This window comes from Eulemur rufifrons, chromosome 7 (genome assembly GCF_041146395.1).
Source record: "Eulemur rufifrons isolate Redbay chromosome 7, OSU_ERuf_1, whole genome shotgun sequence".
Taxonomy (NCBI): Eukaryota; Metazoa; Chordata; class Mammalia; order Primates; family Lemuridae; genus Eulemur; species Eulemur rufifrons.
Window position 1 is genome coordinate 104,517,518 of NC_090989.1, and position 18,459 is coordinate 104,535,976.

At 36.9% G+C, this 18,459-nt stretch overlaps 2 protein-coding genes across 3 annotated transcripts in view; one reads left to right on the top strand and one right to left on the bottom strand.

Moving 5' to 3' along the window:
• The window catches only part of DHX36 (DEAH-box helicase 36), a 50,521-nt gene extending 49,841 nt beyond the window's left edge, over positions 1 to 680 (top strand). For both annotated transcript variants that reach the window (XM_069473066.1, XM_069473067.1), the window contains exon 25: positions 40 to 680. In XM_069473066.1, the coding sequence (XP_069329167.1) occupies positions 40 to 225 (186 nt within the window). In that variant the 3' untranslated portion in view covers positions 226 to 680. The remainder of the gene's footprint in view (positions 1 to 39) is intronic.
• A 10,967-nt stretch (positions 681 to 11,647) lies between these two features.
• Positions 11,648 to 18,459, bottom strand: part of ARHGEF26 (Rho guanine nucleotide exchange factor 26) — a 119,969-nt gene continuing 113,157 nt past the window's right edge. The window contains exons 12-14 of the mRNA XM_069475309.1: positions 15,941 to 16,008; positions 14,577 to 14,681; positions 11,648 to 13,782 (exon numbers count right to left, since the gene is read on the bottom strand). Of these exons, the coding sequence (XP_069331410.1) occupies positions 13,640 to 13,782; positions 14,577 to 14,681; positions 15,941 to 16,008 (316 nt within the window). The 3' untranslated portion in view covers positions 11,648 to 13,639. The remainder of the gene's footprint in view (positions 13,783 to 14,576; positions 14,682 to 15,940; positions 16,009 to 18,459) is intronic.

Below are 18,459 nucleotides of genomic sequence, written 5' to 3' on the forward strand. Positions count from 1 at the left end.
TCTGTCTTTGCTGAACATGTATAATTTTTCCAACCTCAGGAATTAAGAAAGGAACTAGATATCCTTCTGCAAGAGAAGATCGAAAGTCCTCATCCTGTAGACTGGAAGGACACTAAATCCAGAGACTGTGCAGTACTGTCAGCAATTATAGACTTGATCAAAACACAGGAAAAGGCCACTCCCAGGAACTTTCCGTCACGATCCCTGGATGGATATTACAGCTGACAACTTTTCTGTGGTGGTCCGAAAAGCCCATTTGACAGCCATCTCCATCATAGTTTTAAATTCTGGGCTAGATGCCAAACCCTGAGACATGACTAATTTTCATGTGTAAGGTAGAAATCTTCAGTAGGTATTAAAGACTTAATGTGCATGACTTAATGATATCTGTAGCTATTATAAATATACCATGAAAAGCAATATGTTCTCTGTTCTCTGTTGTGGTCATGTCCACTCTTTGGGAGTATATTCCCCTTATATATATTAAATGTTGTACCATTTGAGAAATTCCTTAGTTCTGTTATACAAAATTAATCTTTCTATCCATATTGACTGAGTATAGAACCAGTAAAAAAAGAATGGTTAGCCAAAAAGCTGTGTCAAGTAAGAATTTGAACACAACCATATTTTTAAAAATGAAACTTCTATAAGAAGTAAATTAATTTGTTGTAATAAAGCCCAGTATTTAATAAAATGTACAATGTGTAAATCTCAGCTAACTTCTTGGATTGGTTTCTACATGTACACGTATCACTTGGTTTGTTTGATATTTTTACTCTTTTTAAAGTATATGTACCCCTTTTACATCATTGTCTGTAGCAAAATGTAGCAATTCAGAGCATGAGTCTAGGGCCTGACTACCTCAGTTCCAATCTTAGCTCTGTCATTTACTAGATGTCTTGGGCAAGTTACTTGTCTTTTCTTTGTTTCCTTTTCATTATCTGTAAAATACTGTTGGCCCTTAATATCTGCGAGTTCCACATCTGTGGATTCAACCAGCCATGGATTGCATACATATGGAGGAAAAAAAGTAGACGATTGCGTGTATACTACACATGTACAGACTTTTCTTCCTTCTTCTTATTCCCTAAACAATATAGTATAATAACTATTTATGTAGCATGTACATTGTATTAGGTATTATAAGTAATCTAGAGATGATTGAAAGTATACAAGAGGATGTGCCTAGGTTATATGTAAATGCTATGCCTTTTGTGTAAGGGACTTGAGCATCTGTGGATTTTAGTATCCATGGGGGGTCCTGGAGCCAGGACGACTGTACAGGTAACAGCTGTGAAGATGAAGTATGTTAGTATGTGTAAAGCACATAAGCTAGTGCCTGGCACATAGAGTATTCTCTCTCAATCTTAGTTATTATTTAATGTATAACAATCCATTATAATATACTTTTTTTCATTGCTGCTTTACCCTCTTAGCCAGTGGAAGCTAGTGTGAAAACATGTATGTTTTCAGCCCGATCAGATTGTGACAGATACTATGGGTGGTTGTCCAACAGCCATTTTGTCACTTCTAAAGAAAGCTTACCTTGTTCTGATGGTTTCCCCGCTGCTTAGCTTTGTGCCTACGTTTGTTGGACCCTCTTCCTCAAGAGCAAATCGGTTCTAAGCCAGTCATGTGGTCTTATTCTGCTTATTAAGTAATTGGTGAGGCATGTGTATGTGAAGCTCTCCTGGCCAGTGACAGCTGAGAAGTAATCTTCAAGGGGGTGTCTGAGAAAGATTTTTCTCATTAATAGAGGAGGAAATTCTGCTGTTTGGACATTGTCTTGTCTGAATCTGATACTTGGAACTGCTGCAGCCAACTTATGATCACAAGGGACACAGCCATAAACTCAGGTTGGCTCAGTGGAAAGATAGAACTCCTCAGAGTCCTTTATAATGCTGGTGAGCTGCAGAATTAACCAACTCTGGAAATGCTCTGCACATGAACTTATTTTGATATAATAAAAAGCCTTCATTGTTTAAACTACTTTTAGTAGGGTATTTTTAACTTGGCAAAAAGCATATTAACTAAAATTTACACTATCCATCATTGAGTGTTAACTTGCTGAGACATCTGTTTCTACTGTTTGTTAATATTTTGGGATATAACAGTTTTGACCCTTGTCTGACAAGTGTAAAAGTGCTGGACGTACTGCAGAAATAAACAGGAAAAGCATTGTGCTGCACTCTAAAAAATGCAAATTTTATTGTGCCTTCCCATAAATGCAAGGAAACCAAAGGATTAAGTATCATACAATTACTGGGATGTATTGATTCTGTTAACAGCACTGGTTCAGGTACTGTTCCCATTTCTGGGAATGTATGCCACGTGTCATTGCCTGCCAAGGATGTGAATGTGCTGTGAGTCCCAAGTCCGTTTTCTTGGCTGCACTTCTCCCAAAAGTGATCTGTCTCTCAATTCTGGCATTCATGCCACAGTATTGTAACATACTGGTTTTGCCCCTCAAGTCAAAGTGACCATCTAATCTGGTCTTATTTGCTCTATAAGAGTGTTTATCTTTATGCTTTTTTTCTTTGTTTTTACTATCTGGTTTTAATTCACAGTCACTTGGCCAAAATGGTCTTGGAAGAAAGCATTTAAAGATTCTGTTAACTCGCATTAGGGAGTTAAAAGGGGGGAAAAATATATGTATGTATATATATATATATACACACATATATAAAATAAAAGAAAAAGATTCTATAAAAAAGATTATTGGTTCCACGTTTGCAAACCAATATTTAATCTCCATATGAATGAGGAAAATGTTCCTGAAGAATTATTTAATAGATGAAGTATTCACAGAGATTAAAGCGCAGTTACTGTCGCCTCCAATTTGTGTCTTCTCTATAACTGATCAGGATGGAAATTTTAATTCAAGGTGCTATTTATGTTCTGAGTTTTTTTTGTTGTTTACAAAATAGGGCATTACTGGAGTGGAAAATGTATTCCAGATCTAAGAACTATTTGTTCTTTAGTGGTTTTAAAGAATAAGACATTAAATTAAGAAGGAAAATCTGTTTGTCTTACCATTCTGAGCAGTGCAGAGGATAACTCTTCAAAAAAAAAAACCCTGAAACAGAAACTTACCTGAAAAAAATGAAAGAAAGAAAGCACAATAATCTCTAAAAAATGCATCTTTAAAAGTGAGTACATGTAATGCCTTCTTAATTAATTTGGGCAAAAGCTCTAGATAAACTTACATCAGTTATTAGAAGTTATTCTCTAATCTTACTGCATTTTTAAAATGAAGTCCACTCTAAGAGTTATTAATTATACAAAAGCTTTAGAAGGAATTTATTTTAGTGCTCCTTCACCCAAAGTAAATAGTGGTAAATTTTCTTCTATTGTTAGCTCTGAGTTTGTGTTTATTTATAAGTCATTGTGATCATGTTGTATAATCCTATTTACAATATGCTAATTGTTTTTGAATGACCATTTTTATTCTGATTTTAAAACAGTACATCGTCACTGAAGAATATTTGGAAATTCAACAGTTAATCATCTTACCGTTTTTACATTTTAGTACATTTCCATACTTTTTGTTAAGCTTTAAGGTATTATTTTATATATAATAAAACTAACCAACTTAAGTGTATAATCAGTCAATTTTGTTAAATGTATAAAAATCATGTAATTACCACCACCACAATCTTGATATAGAACATTCCCATCATCTAAAAATTTCCCTTATTTTTTTGTAGTCAATCCCTTGCCCCTACTTCTAACCCCTCCCAACCATTAATCTGCTTTTTGTCACTATAGTTTTGCCTTTTCTAGAATCTCAAATAAATGGAATCTTACGTAGTCTTTTGTGTCCAGCGTCTTTCACTTAACATAATGCTTTTGAGTTACTCATGTTGTTATATGTATTAGTAGTTAGTTCTTTTTTATTGTTTAGTATCGCATTGTATGGTTCTGTCACAGTGTTTATTCATTTACTAGGTGATGGACATTTGAGTTGTTTTTGGTGTTTTGCTATTATAAATAAAGCTGCTATGAACATGTATATACAAGTCTTTGTGTGGTTATACGTTTTCATTTCTCTTGAGTAAATACCTAGGATTAAGATTGCTATATCATATGGTAAGTGTGTTTAACTTTATGAGAAACTGCCAAACTGTTTTTAGAATTGGCGGTACCGTTTTATATTCCCAAAAGCAATGTGTGAGGGGTCAAAGTGTTTCACATCCTTGCCACTACTTTGTATTTTTAGCTGTTGTTTTGTTTAGTTTTAGCCTTTAGTGAATGTGGAGTCCTATCTCATTGTGGTTTTAATTTATATTTCTATAATGATTAGTGATGAACATCTTTTCTTTCATGTACTTGTATGCTGTTTTCCTTAGTTGTCTTACACACTTCTATATGGATTTTAATTTTCTTGCTTATGTGTTAAGTGATTAGGGGATGCAGAAAGTAATTATTTACATTCCTTAATGTTGAAAATGGCCAGATGTGCTACTCTTGAGTTGGCTGGTACAGTGTAAAGAGTTACATTGTTATCGGGTGCCAGAAGAGAAAGCACCAGTTTTAGGTAGTCATGATGGCAAGAGGTCGCATATTCCCCACGAGGTGAAGAATAGTGCATGAGAAAAAAATATTTCTTAGTGTTAAGAAAGGCAAGAGAGCTAAAGAAAACAGCTAACATGGAAGCACTGCATAGCCAACCTTGCCTGTGGATTGTAGGAGCAAGCCAGTTAGGAAACTTCTTTTTAAATTATGACTACCCTTTCTAGTTCTTAAATTTGATTCATGTCTTAATGATCTGGTATGAAGTTTCAAGTAATTTTTTTTTTTCCAAGAAGAAGACAATGAATGGTATATTTCTGAATCCTTGCATGGTATATTATCTTTACACAATGAAAACAATTAGGAATAAAATTCATTTTAACAAAGTTTTAATAGTGATTTTCGAGGCCTTCTAGCTGTAGATTTATTTTAAATATTTCAATCTTTTCCATAGCTTCCATTCACCCTATTTTCATGGCTATTTCTCTTTTTAAATTAGATTGGTTATTTTTAGTTCTAGAAGCTATTTTTCTTCATTTTCAGGCAAAGGTGGAATAGACCTAGCTCTAATATTTTTGTGACGTCTGAAGTTAGAATATAATGAGAGGCTAATATACTATTAATAGATCCCTAAATATTTTTAAATTTTAAATCAGTTTAATAGATTTGAATCAAATATCCTCCTATACTGACAAATATACATTCACACTGATGAAAAATGGTATAAAACAGAATATCAAAGATGAGTTTTAGCCCTAGTTTGCTGTTTTTCCAAATATTTTTTGCATCAGAAGTTTTTTTTTTAATATGGTGGACTGCTGTCTTGGTCTGTTTTTCGTTGTTATAACAATACCATAAACTGAGTGATTTATAAAGAAAAGAAAGTTCTGAAGTCCAAGAACATGGTGGTAGCATCTGTCGAGGACCTTCTTGTTGCATCATGACATAGCAGAGAGCATCACATGGCTAGAGGACAGGAGCATGCATGTCAGCTCAGGTCTCTTACAAAGCTGCCATTCCCATCGTGGGGGCCCTATCCTGATTGCCCTATCTAAGCTTAATTACTTCCCAAAGGCCCCATTTCCAGTCAATATGAATTTGAGAATTATGTTACCAACACGTGAAATTTTGAAGACATTCAAATCATAGCAATCACATTGATTGTTTTTCAAATACTGAGCAAGCACTGCATTCCTGTAATAAACCCTACTTGGTCTTGGCATGTAATTCTTTTTATATATTATTGCATAGGATTTGGCAATATTTTGCTGAAGACTTTTGCGTTTCTGTTTATAAGGGATACAAGTCTATAGTTTTTGTAAGGTAATTGTGGCCTCAAAATGAGTTGGGAACTAACTAGTGTCTTCTCCATCTATTTTCTGGAATGTAGAATTGATGTTAATTCTTCTTTAAATGTTTAGTAAAATTCTCCAATGAAACCATCTGTACCTGCAGATTTCTTTTTCAGAAATTCTAAAATTGGGAATTTATTTAGTAATTACAGAACTATTGAATGGTTTGGTAGTTTGTGGTTTTCAATGAATTAGTCTATTTTTTCTAAGCTCTTAAATTTATGCATGAAGTTTTTTGTAATGTCCCTTTATTATCTTTTTAATGTCTGTAGGATCCATAATGATAGCTCTCTTTCATTTTTGACATTGGTAATTAGTTTTCTCTCTCTCTTTTTTTTTTTTTTTTTTTTTGGTCAGTCCTGCTGGAACATGTATCAATCATATGCATCTTTTCATTTGTTTCACTGATTTTTCTCTCTTTTTGTTTTCAATTTCATTGATTTCTACTCATCCTTGTTTCATTTTGTTTCTCTGGGTTTATCTTGTCATTTATTTTTATTTTTTGAGGTGAAAGTTTAGATTTCTCTTTTTCTATTTTTTCTTTTTCTTTTTTTTTTTTTTTTTTTGAGACAGGATCTCACTCTGTTGCCCGGGCTTAGCCTTGGCGTCAGCCTAGCTCACAGCAACCTCAAACTCCTGGGCTCAAGCAATCCTCCTGCCTCAGCCTCCCAAGTAGCAGGGACTACAAGCATGCACCACCATGCCCGGCTAATTTTTTCTATATATTTTTAGTTGTCCAGCTAATTTCTTTCTATTTTTAGTAGAGATGGGATCAGACGTTCTTGCTTAGGCTGGTCTCAAACTCCTGAGCTCAAACGATCTTCCCGCCTCAGCCTCCCAGAGTGCTAGGATTACAGGCATGAGCCATCGCGCCCGGCCCCTCTTTTTCTAATATAAATATTTTGTGCTATGAATTTTCTAAGCACTAATTAGCTGCATTCTACATGTTTTGATATTTTGTATTTTCATGTCATTCAAGGTATTTTTTATTTCTCTCTATATGTTTGATCCTTAGATTGTTTAGGAGTATGCTGTTTAAATTCCAAGTATTTGGAGATGAAACTTTTAAATGTTCTTGGCATATTGACCCTTTATTTTTATATAGTGTTCCCCTCTGTCCCTGATAATTTTCTTTGATCTGAAGTTTGCTTTATCTGATGATAGTATAGTGTAGCCACTCCAGCTTTTTTTTGGATTGGTATTTGCTTTTCTTTTTGCAATTCATTTATTCTAAACCTCCCTTTGTATTTGAAATGCTTCAAGTAGACAGCATATAGTTAGGCTATTTTTAAAATCTGTCACTATGTCTTTAATGAATTTAGACACTTAAATTTAATATATTTATTGACATAAAATGGCAGAATTGTCTGCCATTTTATTTTATCTTTTTTTTCCATTTCTCTTTTCCTCTTTTCCTGCCTTCCTGTGGGTTACCTGAAATTTTTTTAGTATTCCATTTTGCTTTGTCTGTTGTGCTTTTTAGCCTATCTCTTTGTATAGTTTTTTTTTTTTTTTTCGGTTGCTTTAGGATTACACTATATATGTGTCATAACTTATCACAGTCAACTAGTATCAACACTTAAAGTGAACTGTAACAACTTTACTACCATGTAGGTACATTTATCTTTTCTGCTTTATAAGTTAGTTTTCTTAAATATTTCCTTTATATACATTAAGAATCATGTCAGACAATATAATTTGCTTTCAGCCATCTAACATAATTTTAAAAACTCAAGGATAGTGTATTATATTTACCCAAATGTTTACCTATTCTGTCCTTCCTTCATTCCTCATGTTCCAAGTTTCCTTCTGTTATTTCTTTTTTTGAAAAACATCCTTGAGCAATTATTTTTTTAAAATTAATACTTTTTTTAGGAACACATTTAGGTTTACAGAAAAATTGAGCAAAATTTGAACAAAAGAAATATTCAACAAAAGAGTTCCTACATACGCCTTCACCCCACCTACCAGTTTTCCCTATTATTAACATCTTGCATTATGGAGTATATTTGTTACAATTGATGAGCCAATTTTGATACTTTATTATTATTAATTAAAGCCTATAGTTTACATTAGGATTCATTTTTTGTGTTGTACATTTTGGCAAATGTGTAATGACGTGTATCCATCATTACCATACATAGAGAATACTTTCCTTGCCCTAAAACATCCCTGTGCTCTACCTATTCCTCCCTCACTCCCCCTTAACCCCTGGCAACCACTGTCTACATAATTTGCTTTTTCAATATAGTTGAAGTCATAAAGTGTGTAGCTGCCTTTTCAGATTGACTTACTTAGCAATATGCATTTAGGGTTACTTCATGTCTTCTCATGGCTTGATAACTCATTTCTTTTATTGCTGGTTAATATTCCATTGTATAGATCTAACAGTTTATCCATTAATCTATTGCAGGACATCTTGGTTACTTCCAAGTTTTGAGTTATGAATAAAGCTGCTATAAACATTTATGTGCAGGTTTTTGTGTGGACATATTTTCAATTCATTTGAATAAACACCAAGGAATGTAACTGATGGATCATATGTTAGGCATGTTAATTATAAAGAAACTGCCAAACTGTCTTCCCAAGTTGTTTTTGCATTCCCACCAGCAATGTAAAAGAGTTCCTGTTGCTCCATATCATCAATATTTGGTATTGTCAGGGTCTTAGGTTTTAGTTATTCTAATGGGTATAATGGTATCATTGTTTTCAATTGTAATTCCCTAATCTTAAACATCTTTTCATATGCTTATTTTCTAGCTGTGTATCTTTGGTGAGTTGTCCAGTTCTTTACCCATTTTTTAAATTGAGTTATTTTCTAATTATTATTTTAAGAGTTCTCTGTAGATTTTGGATGCCAATTCTTTATCAATTATGTTTTGCAAAGATTTCCTCCCTCTCTGTGGCTTGTCTTTTCATTCTCTTAACAGTATCTTTCACAGAACTGAGGTTCAATGTTAATCAAGTTCCACTTACCAATTTTTTCTTTCACAGATTGCACTGTTAATAGTTTTATATCTAAAAAGTCATTACCAAACCCAAGGTCACTTATATCCTCTCCAATGCCATCTCATAGGAATTTTATAGTTTTGCATTTTACATTTAGGTCATAACTTTCCAAATAAATGGATATTTCTTAAATTTTGTTGTTGATTTCTAACCGAATTATGCTGCAATCAAAGAACTCTCTCTGTATAACTTCAGTTCTTTAAAGTTTGTTTAATCTTGTCTTATGGCCCAGGAAATAGTCAAATGTAAATATTTTACATGCTTGAAAATACTGTATATGCTGAAATCATTGCAGTGTCCTATATATGCCCATTATGTTAAACTGTTGTCATTAACATTTTTTACTTTTATTGACTTGATCTACTTTTCCTATAAAATACTAAGAGCTGTGTTGAAGTCTCATGCTATGACTTATGATTTATTTCTTATATTTCTGCCAACTTTTGCTTCAGATAGTTTGATTCCATATTACTGAGAGAATGTATATCTAGAATTTTTGCATCTTCCTGATTAAATGAAACATTCATCACCATGTAGGCACTCTTTTTATCCCAGTCATACCTTTTATCTTAGAGACCATTTTATCTAATATCCGATATATAGCTCCATGTAGTGAATGCTGTGATGTTCTGCCCTGATCCCCCTTCAGGACTGGAGGACCTCCCTTAGGTGCTGGGAGTGCTACCAGATAACAGCCTCCACCCATCAGCCTCTACAGGAATTGTCCACAGCTGAGGGTCTTACGCAAGGTCATTCCCCCTTTCTGGGGACAGCCTGCATCCTATGACTGGTGAGAGTAGGGTTATAATGGCACAGCCCCCTTGCCAATGCTTCCTTTTCTCTCCCCTCTTCTGGGACCCCAATTTCCTTGCATTCTTCATGTCACCTCTTTCCATGCTTCTTTGTGAGTAGTGTCTTCTGGCCTCATTTCCAGCTCCCCAATATCTCTTTTAACTCTTATCTAATTGGGTTTAAACTTAGTTCCATACTTTCTAGTTGATTGTGTTTTTTAAATTCTTTATCATTTTGTAGTTCCTAGTTTTGTATTGCATTTTAAAATTTGGCTTTATCTCCATAAACATAGCAAAGATAATTATTTTACTGTCTATATCTAGATATACTTTCTAGATATTCTAGATGACTTTAGTATCTAGAGTCTGTTTTTTCCATATCACAATGCCACATCTCAGAGTGTTTACTGAACCTTCAATTTGACAATTTGCTTTTAGTAACAATTGAGAGATAAGATGATGCTAGCTTCCTCCAGAGAGACGTTGTTTCCTTGTCAGTGCTTTAATATACTAGAAGCCCAGAAACCAAAGCTTTAGGTCTTTCAGGTTCATACTCTCACTCCAGAGTAAGCCCCTTGGGGACCCAATCCACAACAAAGATTATTAATGGTAGGTACTAAATTCTGGCCTGGATTATTTAGCACTGCAAGTCCACCAAATAGCTCTGCCTCTCTGCTGCTTCTTAAAACCCAGGGAAAATGCAGCAGCAATTTGAGATAGGGGACGGAGCAAAGAGGATGATGCATCTTGCTACTTCCAGAGATGGGACTCCTCATCTCTTTCCTCTCCCATCACTAGCATGAGTGAAAATCGAGCAAAGATGTCTTTGATTGGTGTATTCTAAGATAGAGGTATCTGATTGGTGTTTCCTATTACATCTTTGCTGCAAGGAATGCTGAGAAACTAAGTATCTAGCATTTTAAGGTTTTATAGAGGGTGTTGTAGGCCGAATTGTAAGATGGCCTCCGATCTCCGCCCCTCCCTAGTACTACATCTGTGATTGTTTTATGTTGCATGGCAAAGGAATTTTGCAGGTCTAATTAAGGTCCCAAATTAGTTGATTTTGAGTTAATCATAGGGGAGATAATCCCATGAGTCTAACCTAATTATATACGTTCTTTAAAAGCAGAGTTTTCTCCCACTGGTAGCATAAGAGGGAGTCAGAGAGATTCTGAGTGGGAAAAGGAGTCAATCTATCATTGCTGCCTTGGAGAAGGAAGAAGCTCCGTGGCAAGGAATACAAATGGCCTCTAGAAGCTGTGAGCAGCCCCCAGCTGACAGCCAGCAAGCAAGTAGGTTCCCCTCTTCTACAGCCAAAATGAAGTGAAGTCTGCCAGTAACAGAAATGAGCTTGAAAGACGACACCAAGCTCCAGATGAGAAAGCCGAACCCAACACTTTGATTTCAGCCTTTTGAGCAGAGAACCCAGCCACGCTGTCCTGAACTTCTGACTACAGTACTGTGAGATGATAAATGGGTGTTATTTTAAGCCACTAAATTTGTGGCAATTTGTTACACGGCAATAGAAAACTAACATAGTTGTTACTCTTTGTCTTTCACCAAGATTCACAAGGTAGAGAAATTTCATAAGCACAAAGGTTCCGATACTAGCTGACCAAAATTAATGATAAGATATGCTCCAGGGGACAAACAGCAGTAAGGGAACTGTGCGCTATTTAAGCTATTCAGTCCTGCATTTTTGTGGCAACTATGAGAAGCAACAGCATGGGCCATCTCTTAAAAATGTTCCTGTTTTCTAGGGCAGCTGATGCTAGTATATATCCCAAAAGAAAAGATTAGTCCCCTGCAATGTTAGCTACAGGTGCCTTTTAAGTAGAACTCTGATTTGACCAAAAATCCAGGAACTGTACACTTAACTGTAAACAATCTAGAGTAAATTAAATCACACCAACACAAAAAGGCAAGTATATACAAAATCTTTATAAATTGACATATTTTGCCAAAAGTGTACAAGCAGTCTCAATTTATTGGGACAAAAATGAACATTTTTGTTCTTCACAAATGAAGTCACTATACAATTCAGAGCAGGTGTTCATAGCAAATGAACTACATTTGAAAAAAATACTGTCATGTTAAAAACAACACGGTTGAAATTAAACATTGTGAATGTGTTAAATACCTGCTGTATAACAACAAACACTTTAATAACAATATTGATCTCACTAAATAAGGCTTCCATTTATAAGATGTGTATACTTCCAAAGCTGTTTAACATCTCTACTTATAAATTAATTCACAGGATTCATATAATTTCTTTTTAGCTTCAACTGGGGATTAGCAAAAATAATATAAAATTATTCCCTTGCAAGCAACAAATTTACGTTCCTTCCTAAATAAAATATGGCATTAGATTAAATTACGACTTGTTAGCCTCTCCTCTAAAAAGTCGGTGACATTATTAAAGAGGAGACAGACGACTTGTTTTGCAAACCCCTTTCTGTGGTCCACTGCTATCACTTCATTAACATACTTGCCCAGACCTCCAAGAACTCAGGCCCAGGAATGTCTTTTACAACCAAAACTATGCACTGGTCAAGAGAGCAATCCACAGTCCGAGGGTGAGAAGCCCCCAGGGACACCACAGTGGCTGGCTGCTGAGGGGGCAGTGTGCTGGGTGTGCGAGCAAGAGTACTGGACTTCTATAACCTTACGACTTGGGTAACCAGCTAGCAGATGGCAGTGGGACGTGTCATACATAGATCTGAGTCTTTCAACAATGTACACGTTGCCAGGTTTTACCCTTTGTCAAAGAGAATGGAGTAAAGAAGGCATATAGCTGCCAGTAAAAATCATTTCTCCCCTCTCAGTCTTCCAAACCCTCATTAGCTCTATGAAACCGACTATTAAAATAACTTTTCTCTCTCCTTGCACTAGTGGAAGAAATAAAGATCTACAGAAACAGTTAAAAGAGACCCCAAATACGGCAAGTACAACCTTTAGTGCAAATATTATAGAATGGATTCCCACTAAGGTCAAAAGGTTTCAGTTAGGTACCATGTTGGTTTCTTGATACCCTTTAAGGCCTAATTTTCCCTTCCTGGAGATTGTTAGTGTTCCAGCTAATTTCCTATTGGAAACTGGAGTGGGAACAGTTGAAAACCATGCATCATTAAAGGCAAAGCTGCCTCACGTCAGTATTTTATCAGCTCATTTGGGAATATTAAGAAAAGCAGGTCCCCTGTGCTGTGCTCAGCATTTTCTCAAACATGCGAACCTGTGCTGTGCTCAGCATTTTCTCAACCATGCGAACCACCTAAATTTTATGTTATTTAAAGTAGCTTAGGTTTATTAGGCTATACTTATCTAAGACCAATATGGGGTGAGATGGATTAAAAAAATCCTTTAAGTAAGGCTCCTTACCATCTAATAAGGAAAAAGGTGGCAAAAATTCAAGTGTCAATGTCCCTTTCCTGGGAAGAGGTTTAGAAAAACATAACAGCTCACCTTCTGAACTCTACCAGTTCCTTTAGAAATTAACACAGCATTAGAATCAAGTGTGAAAATTAAGAAGGAGGAAAAATATAAAACTGAACATTCCTTAAAGACATAAAACCTTGCTAATACTGGAAGAACCATACAAAAGGAGATGTTTAAGGAGGAATAGTAGCGTTAGTGAAGTGAGGATAGAGAAAACCAGGATACAGAATCTTATATACATTTTTTATGCCAGAACGTGGTGAAACTAGAAGGAGCTGAGACTGCCTGATCCCTGAAGTGGACTACTCAGCGACTCTATGTACCTAAAGGAATCTGCAAGGGAGTGGTTACACAAAAACTGAACTGTATCCAGTAGCTGTTCTGAGAGAACAGAACAACCTGGCAAGCTTAAAGGTGAGTGTTTTCATTCTTTTAATTAAATAGGCTGTGATAAAATTAACCATAAAACCAGCCCAGAACCAACCAGCCCACCAGACGTAGTGCAAATCTTGCAGTAACAAAAGGCCATCTGAGAAGCTACACGTTGGTCTCCAGTCCTAGCAAGCGTCCCATTCTCTCCACGTTCTTATCAATTGTAGCTTGGCACGTTATCTCCTTGGCACATTCCATAGGAAACCAGCCCCTTTCTCCATCTCGCAGTCGTTCCCCCTCATACCATCCTGCAAAAATGAACAGAGTCCACATCCAGCAACAAGTATTTGGAAGAATCTTTACCGTGCCAGGCTCCAAGGAGGATTTGGGAAAAGTTGAGAGGCAGCATCAAGGGTGCCATGGATAGTACAAGGTGAGAAGAGAGAAATGGGACAGAAAAAGGTTTCAAGGGGGAAGGAATGACATACCAGGGGCAGAACGTGAGCAGAGGGGCCTGACAAGAGGAGCCTGAGAGAGTGTAAGTGCTTGCGCTGAGCTGGGGAAAGGGGATCCTTTGGGTAAGGGTAGCAGGGAAAAAAATTTTTTTTTGAAAGTAAGGAAGAACCTTTGGAGATGAGAACAAGGCCACTGGAAGACTAGGAAGGAAAGAAAACTTGATGGTTCTTTTTTGAATAACAAACCATGTGACTGCATGCATATTCAAAAACAAAAGTGTAGATAAATGATAAAGTGTAGATAGATAACAGGCAGGTGCACATGAGAAGGCCAAAGGGAAGGCACACAAGGAGAAGAGGCTGTTGAGAACAGTTTTCAATTCAAAGTCCCCGAAATGCCTCTCTAAGTCATCTTTGGCTTCTGAGAAACCACTGATTTAGGAAATGAAGTCTTTGGAAAGAGAGAAATGAATAAGAACAGAAAAGACCCAAAATTCGCCTTAGAGATGAGAAATCAGTACACATGACCACAAACATTAATGCATCAGAATTTGGTATCCAGGCGTTAATGACAAAATGAGACTTTTCGGGTCTATGGCATCCTGAATCCTAGACCATGAGTGCCCCAGGAGAACACTCCCACTCACCATCGCTCACACGCTGATAAATGAGGACCACGTCAGACACCTGCAGGGAGAGTTCATCTGGCTGCTTGGCAGTAAATGATCTAATGATTTCCACCTGGGTCAGTGCTGCAACGGAAAAAGGACATAGTAAGTTTCCAGCAGCAGAGGAAAAACAAAACATGTATAAACCAATAATGTACATTTACTCAGCCTTTCTCTGCAATTCAGGGCTGGCATTGAAAGAAACAAGTTGGGCTTCTATCAAGAAACAAAATCTTTCTAAGAACTCCCTTACCTGGTTACTTTTCTAGGAACTCTCTTACTTGGAACTCTCTCAGATTTGAGAGACCTTTTATGATGCATGAATTCCCTCAATAACAGCATTGATCAGGAGTCATTAGCCATGTCACACAATGCAACAGAAAACAGCCATCATGCTTTAGGGAAACTGAGGCAACAAAAAAGTCAGTGATGTGCCAAGGCTGTGCAACTGGTAACAAAATCTGCAGCAGACCCAGCTCTCTTGCCTCTCATCTGGGATGCTTCTTCATCCCAATAGCAGTGCTTGAAAGCTGCTGAAGAGGTTTAGCAGTAAAAGAAGATCCAACCAAAAGCTTAAAAGAAATGCTAATGTGTGATTTCTTACTTCATTTGTTTTTTTTTTTTTTTAAATCAAACTTGATTCGAGGGACCTTTCAAACCTATCACTTTGGCTTTGACTCTAAGCTTAAAAGGTATGATTTTTGAGTGCTCCAGGATAATGAGTTTTGCTGCCTTAATTCTTTGGATTTGACCGTCCAACTAGAATCACCCACAGAGGCATAACATCAAAGTTAGGGAGCTAATAAGCACATGACACCACCCTTTACTGCACCCGTTCCTGGTTCTCTAGAATAAAATACATTTTCTTAAAAGGTCAAAAAGAATGGTCAAGTAACTTTCTTTTAGGTTAAAAATGCTTTTCAGCTTAGATTCAGACTGACAGTATGGAGAAAGCTTAATCATGCAACAATTGCCCATTAATAAATTACAGGTAAAAATTTAAGAGTTTTACAGTTCAAGAAGGGCTTTCAACGTATCTTAATCTTCACAATAATTCTGCGTTGCAACTGACTTGCAGATGATTAAACAAGCTTGGGAAGGCTAAGCAATGAATTTCCATGTTTACACAACAAAGAACTGCACCTTGGGTGTGAATTCAGACCCCCCTGACTTCCAAAGCAGGGGTCACACAGTTCTGGCAGAAGGCAGAAGGAAGGAAACCTTTTTGGAGTTTAACTTATAAACCAAGTATTGTGGTTGTGTAACGCGTTAATAACCGAGCGTCCAGCAGGGGGCAGAGTTCCTCCATGCTCCAGAGCAGGCGTCCCCTCAAAGGAACTTACAAGTTCGGTCCGTGGTCTGCTTCCCGCTGCTGTGTCCCAGGGCGGTTATCCAGCGGGCTCGCTCACTCCTAAACACAAAGGGCAGACCCAACTGAGAGATTCCAGGTGTTTACACACAGAATGGAGAGTGTTCTAAACAGCCAGTGCAAAGCCATTTCCAGAAACCAGGAGAGATTCTCCAGAAAGGTATGGGGATGGCCTTTCAAAACAAGGATAAGAGTTATTTAAAAATGATAATCTGGGAAATCTAAAATAGGCAGAAAACCAGTCATCACTGTCAAAAGATTTGTGACAATGAATCTTTTGCCATATGGCGGTTTAAAATTTAATAAAGAGCTAATTACACTAACACACTATAACCACATAAAAATATTTAGCACACTCACATTCGGATGTTTAACATTTCAAAAAGGTAAATTTCATTTTTAAAAAATCCTACCTAAAGCAATTTCTCTGCTATCTCCCCTTCCCTTCCCACACACTTGAACCATTTTGGATAAGATGAGAAACCTGACATGTTTAAAGCTATCTCATCTCTCATACAACTAATTTTGCCATATACGAACCTTATTGAAACAAATTCTTTGACCATTTTTAGACTGTTCTCAAATGCTAAAAATGGTTCAATCAATACAGGGAAAATTTTTTTTTAAAAACCAAGACTTTTTATACAATACTAAGCTATTTACATGAAATAAAATAATTAAAGGATCAAAAGTTTCAGATATGCAAGCACTGCTCTACAACATAGCCCAATATTTTATCGAGAATCAAGTATTAGGATTGCAATTAATTAAACCACATACACACATGTTTAAATCTCTTACGGAACATTCCTTAAACCCGTACTCCATGTCAGACACAGGGCTTGACATCCATTGTTTCCCATAACCCTCCCAAAAGCCTGCTTGAAGGATGCGAAGACAGTAGTGCCAAGGTTAGCGATTCAAACCAAGGCCAATTTCCACTCCACTACTCCATCTTCTTAAGAAAAATACCTCTATGCCCAACACTTGAAAAAAATCTCTTCTCCCATAACAGCCTGCATCTAAGATGCTCATCACTGTCACCCCATCTTCTCCCCACGTCATCCCTCCATCCAAGCAGGGTGGGCGGCACCCTGGGCCACAGCCTTTCCTGTCCCTTCCCTGTTTCCACTCAGCTATGCCTCCTCATTTTTGCCATTAATTTTTTAAAATTAGTATCATACATAAAATAATCTGTGTTAATTGTAAGTGTATCCAGTCCTGTGTTTACTTACATACACACACACACACACACACACACGCACTGCCAGATCAAGATATAGACGCTCCAGGCAGTTCCCTTTTGTCCTTTTCCAATAAATCATCTCTGTCCCAAGTTAACTACTATTCTGATTTCCATTACAATGAATTAATCTTGCCTCTTTTGTTCTTTAAGAAAATGAAGTCCTATAGCATATATGCTTTTGTATTTGGCTGCTTTTGCTCAACGTGTCCACTCAATACTGAAAACCCAAGTCTCACCTCCTTCAGGTGGCCTCCTCTGGTAAGTAAGCCCATCTTCCACCCCCACCCAACTCTGACACTCCTGTTCCAGGGCGCCCCTCTGCGTAGCTCTATCACAGTGCTGGTCCACAGCAAGCCTCGTCCAGGCAGGCATCTTACCTATTTGGGTCACCGCATTATCTCCAGAACACTACCTGACACGTAATAGGGGCTCAGTACACCTCTGCCAACGAATGAATCATATCACCCACTGCACACTGAACCCCGATCATTTATTGACTTGTCTGCTTCTCTCACCAGGCCATAAACCCTGGGAGGGCAGGAATTAGATCCTGTTCTAAATAATATCATGAAGCATTTATGTGTCAGGTATAATATTAAGAAATTTGCAGATACCATCTAATCTAATCTTTACAACAATCTTAGAGACAAAATATTACCATTGTTATTTCCATGTTTTTCAAAGGATGAAGCAAGTTTGGAGTCTTAAGTACCTGCTCCCAGGCAGTCTGGGAGCAAAGAGGTAGTGTTTCCTAGGAGGAGCTTACAAAATAATGGGAGAAGGCAGAAAGGGTGGAAACCATGGTATCCTGAAAGACAGACATTTCAAAGAACTAAAGGAGGCTCCGGTCAAGCTGGTATGTCAGACAGTAATATGCATAAGTTATACAGAAACTGATGACATTGTCTGGCTTTTTAAAACTTTGTCTCTCTCTAAAGAGGATAAAGGGCTTTACAATGGTTTTATAAGAAATGAGTAAAGCACAAATTCCTTTAAAATAATCCCCAAGCAAACACAAATCTTTGATGTCATCTCTTTGTTGGGATAAATCTAGTTTTTACTCAGGTTCAACTGGAATTTCCAAAGTACTAAGCCAACTGAAAACCAAATACCCTACAGATGGAAGAGTTGCTCACCAAGAGAAATCTAAAGTGATCGATTTGTGTCTCTACATGCCATACCCAGACTTGGACCACCACTGCCATCTTTACACGGCCCACGCTGCTGTCTTCCTAGAGCACGTTGGA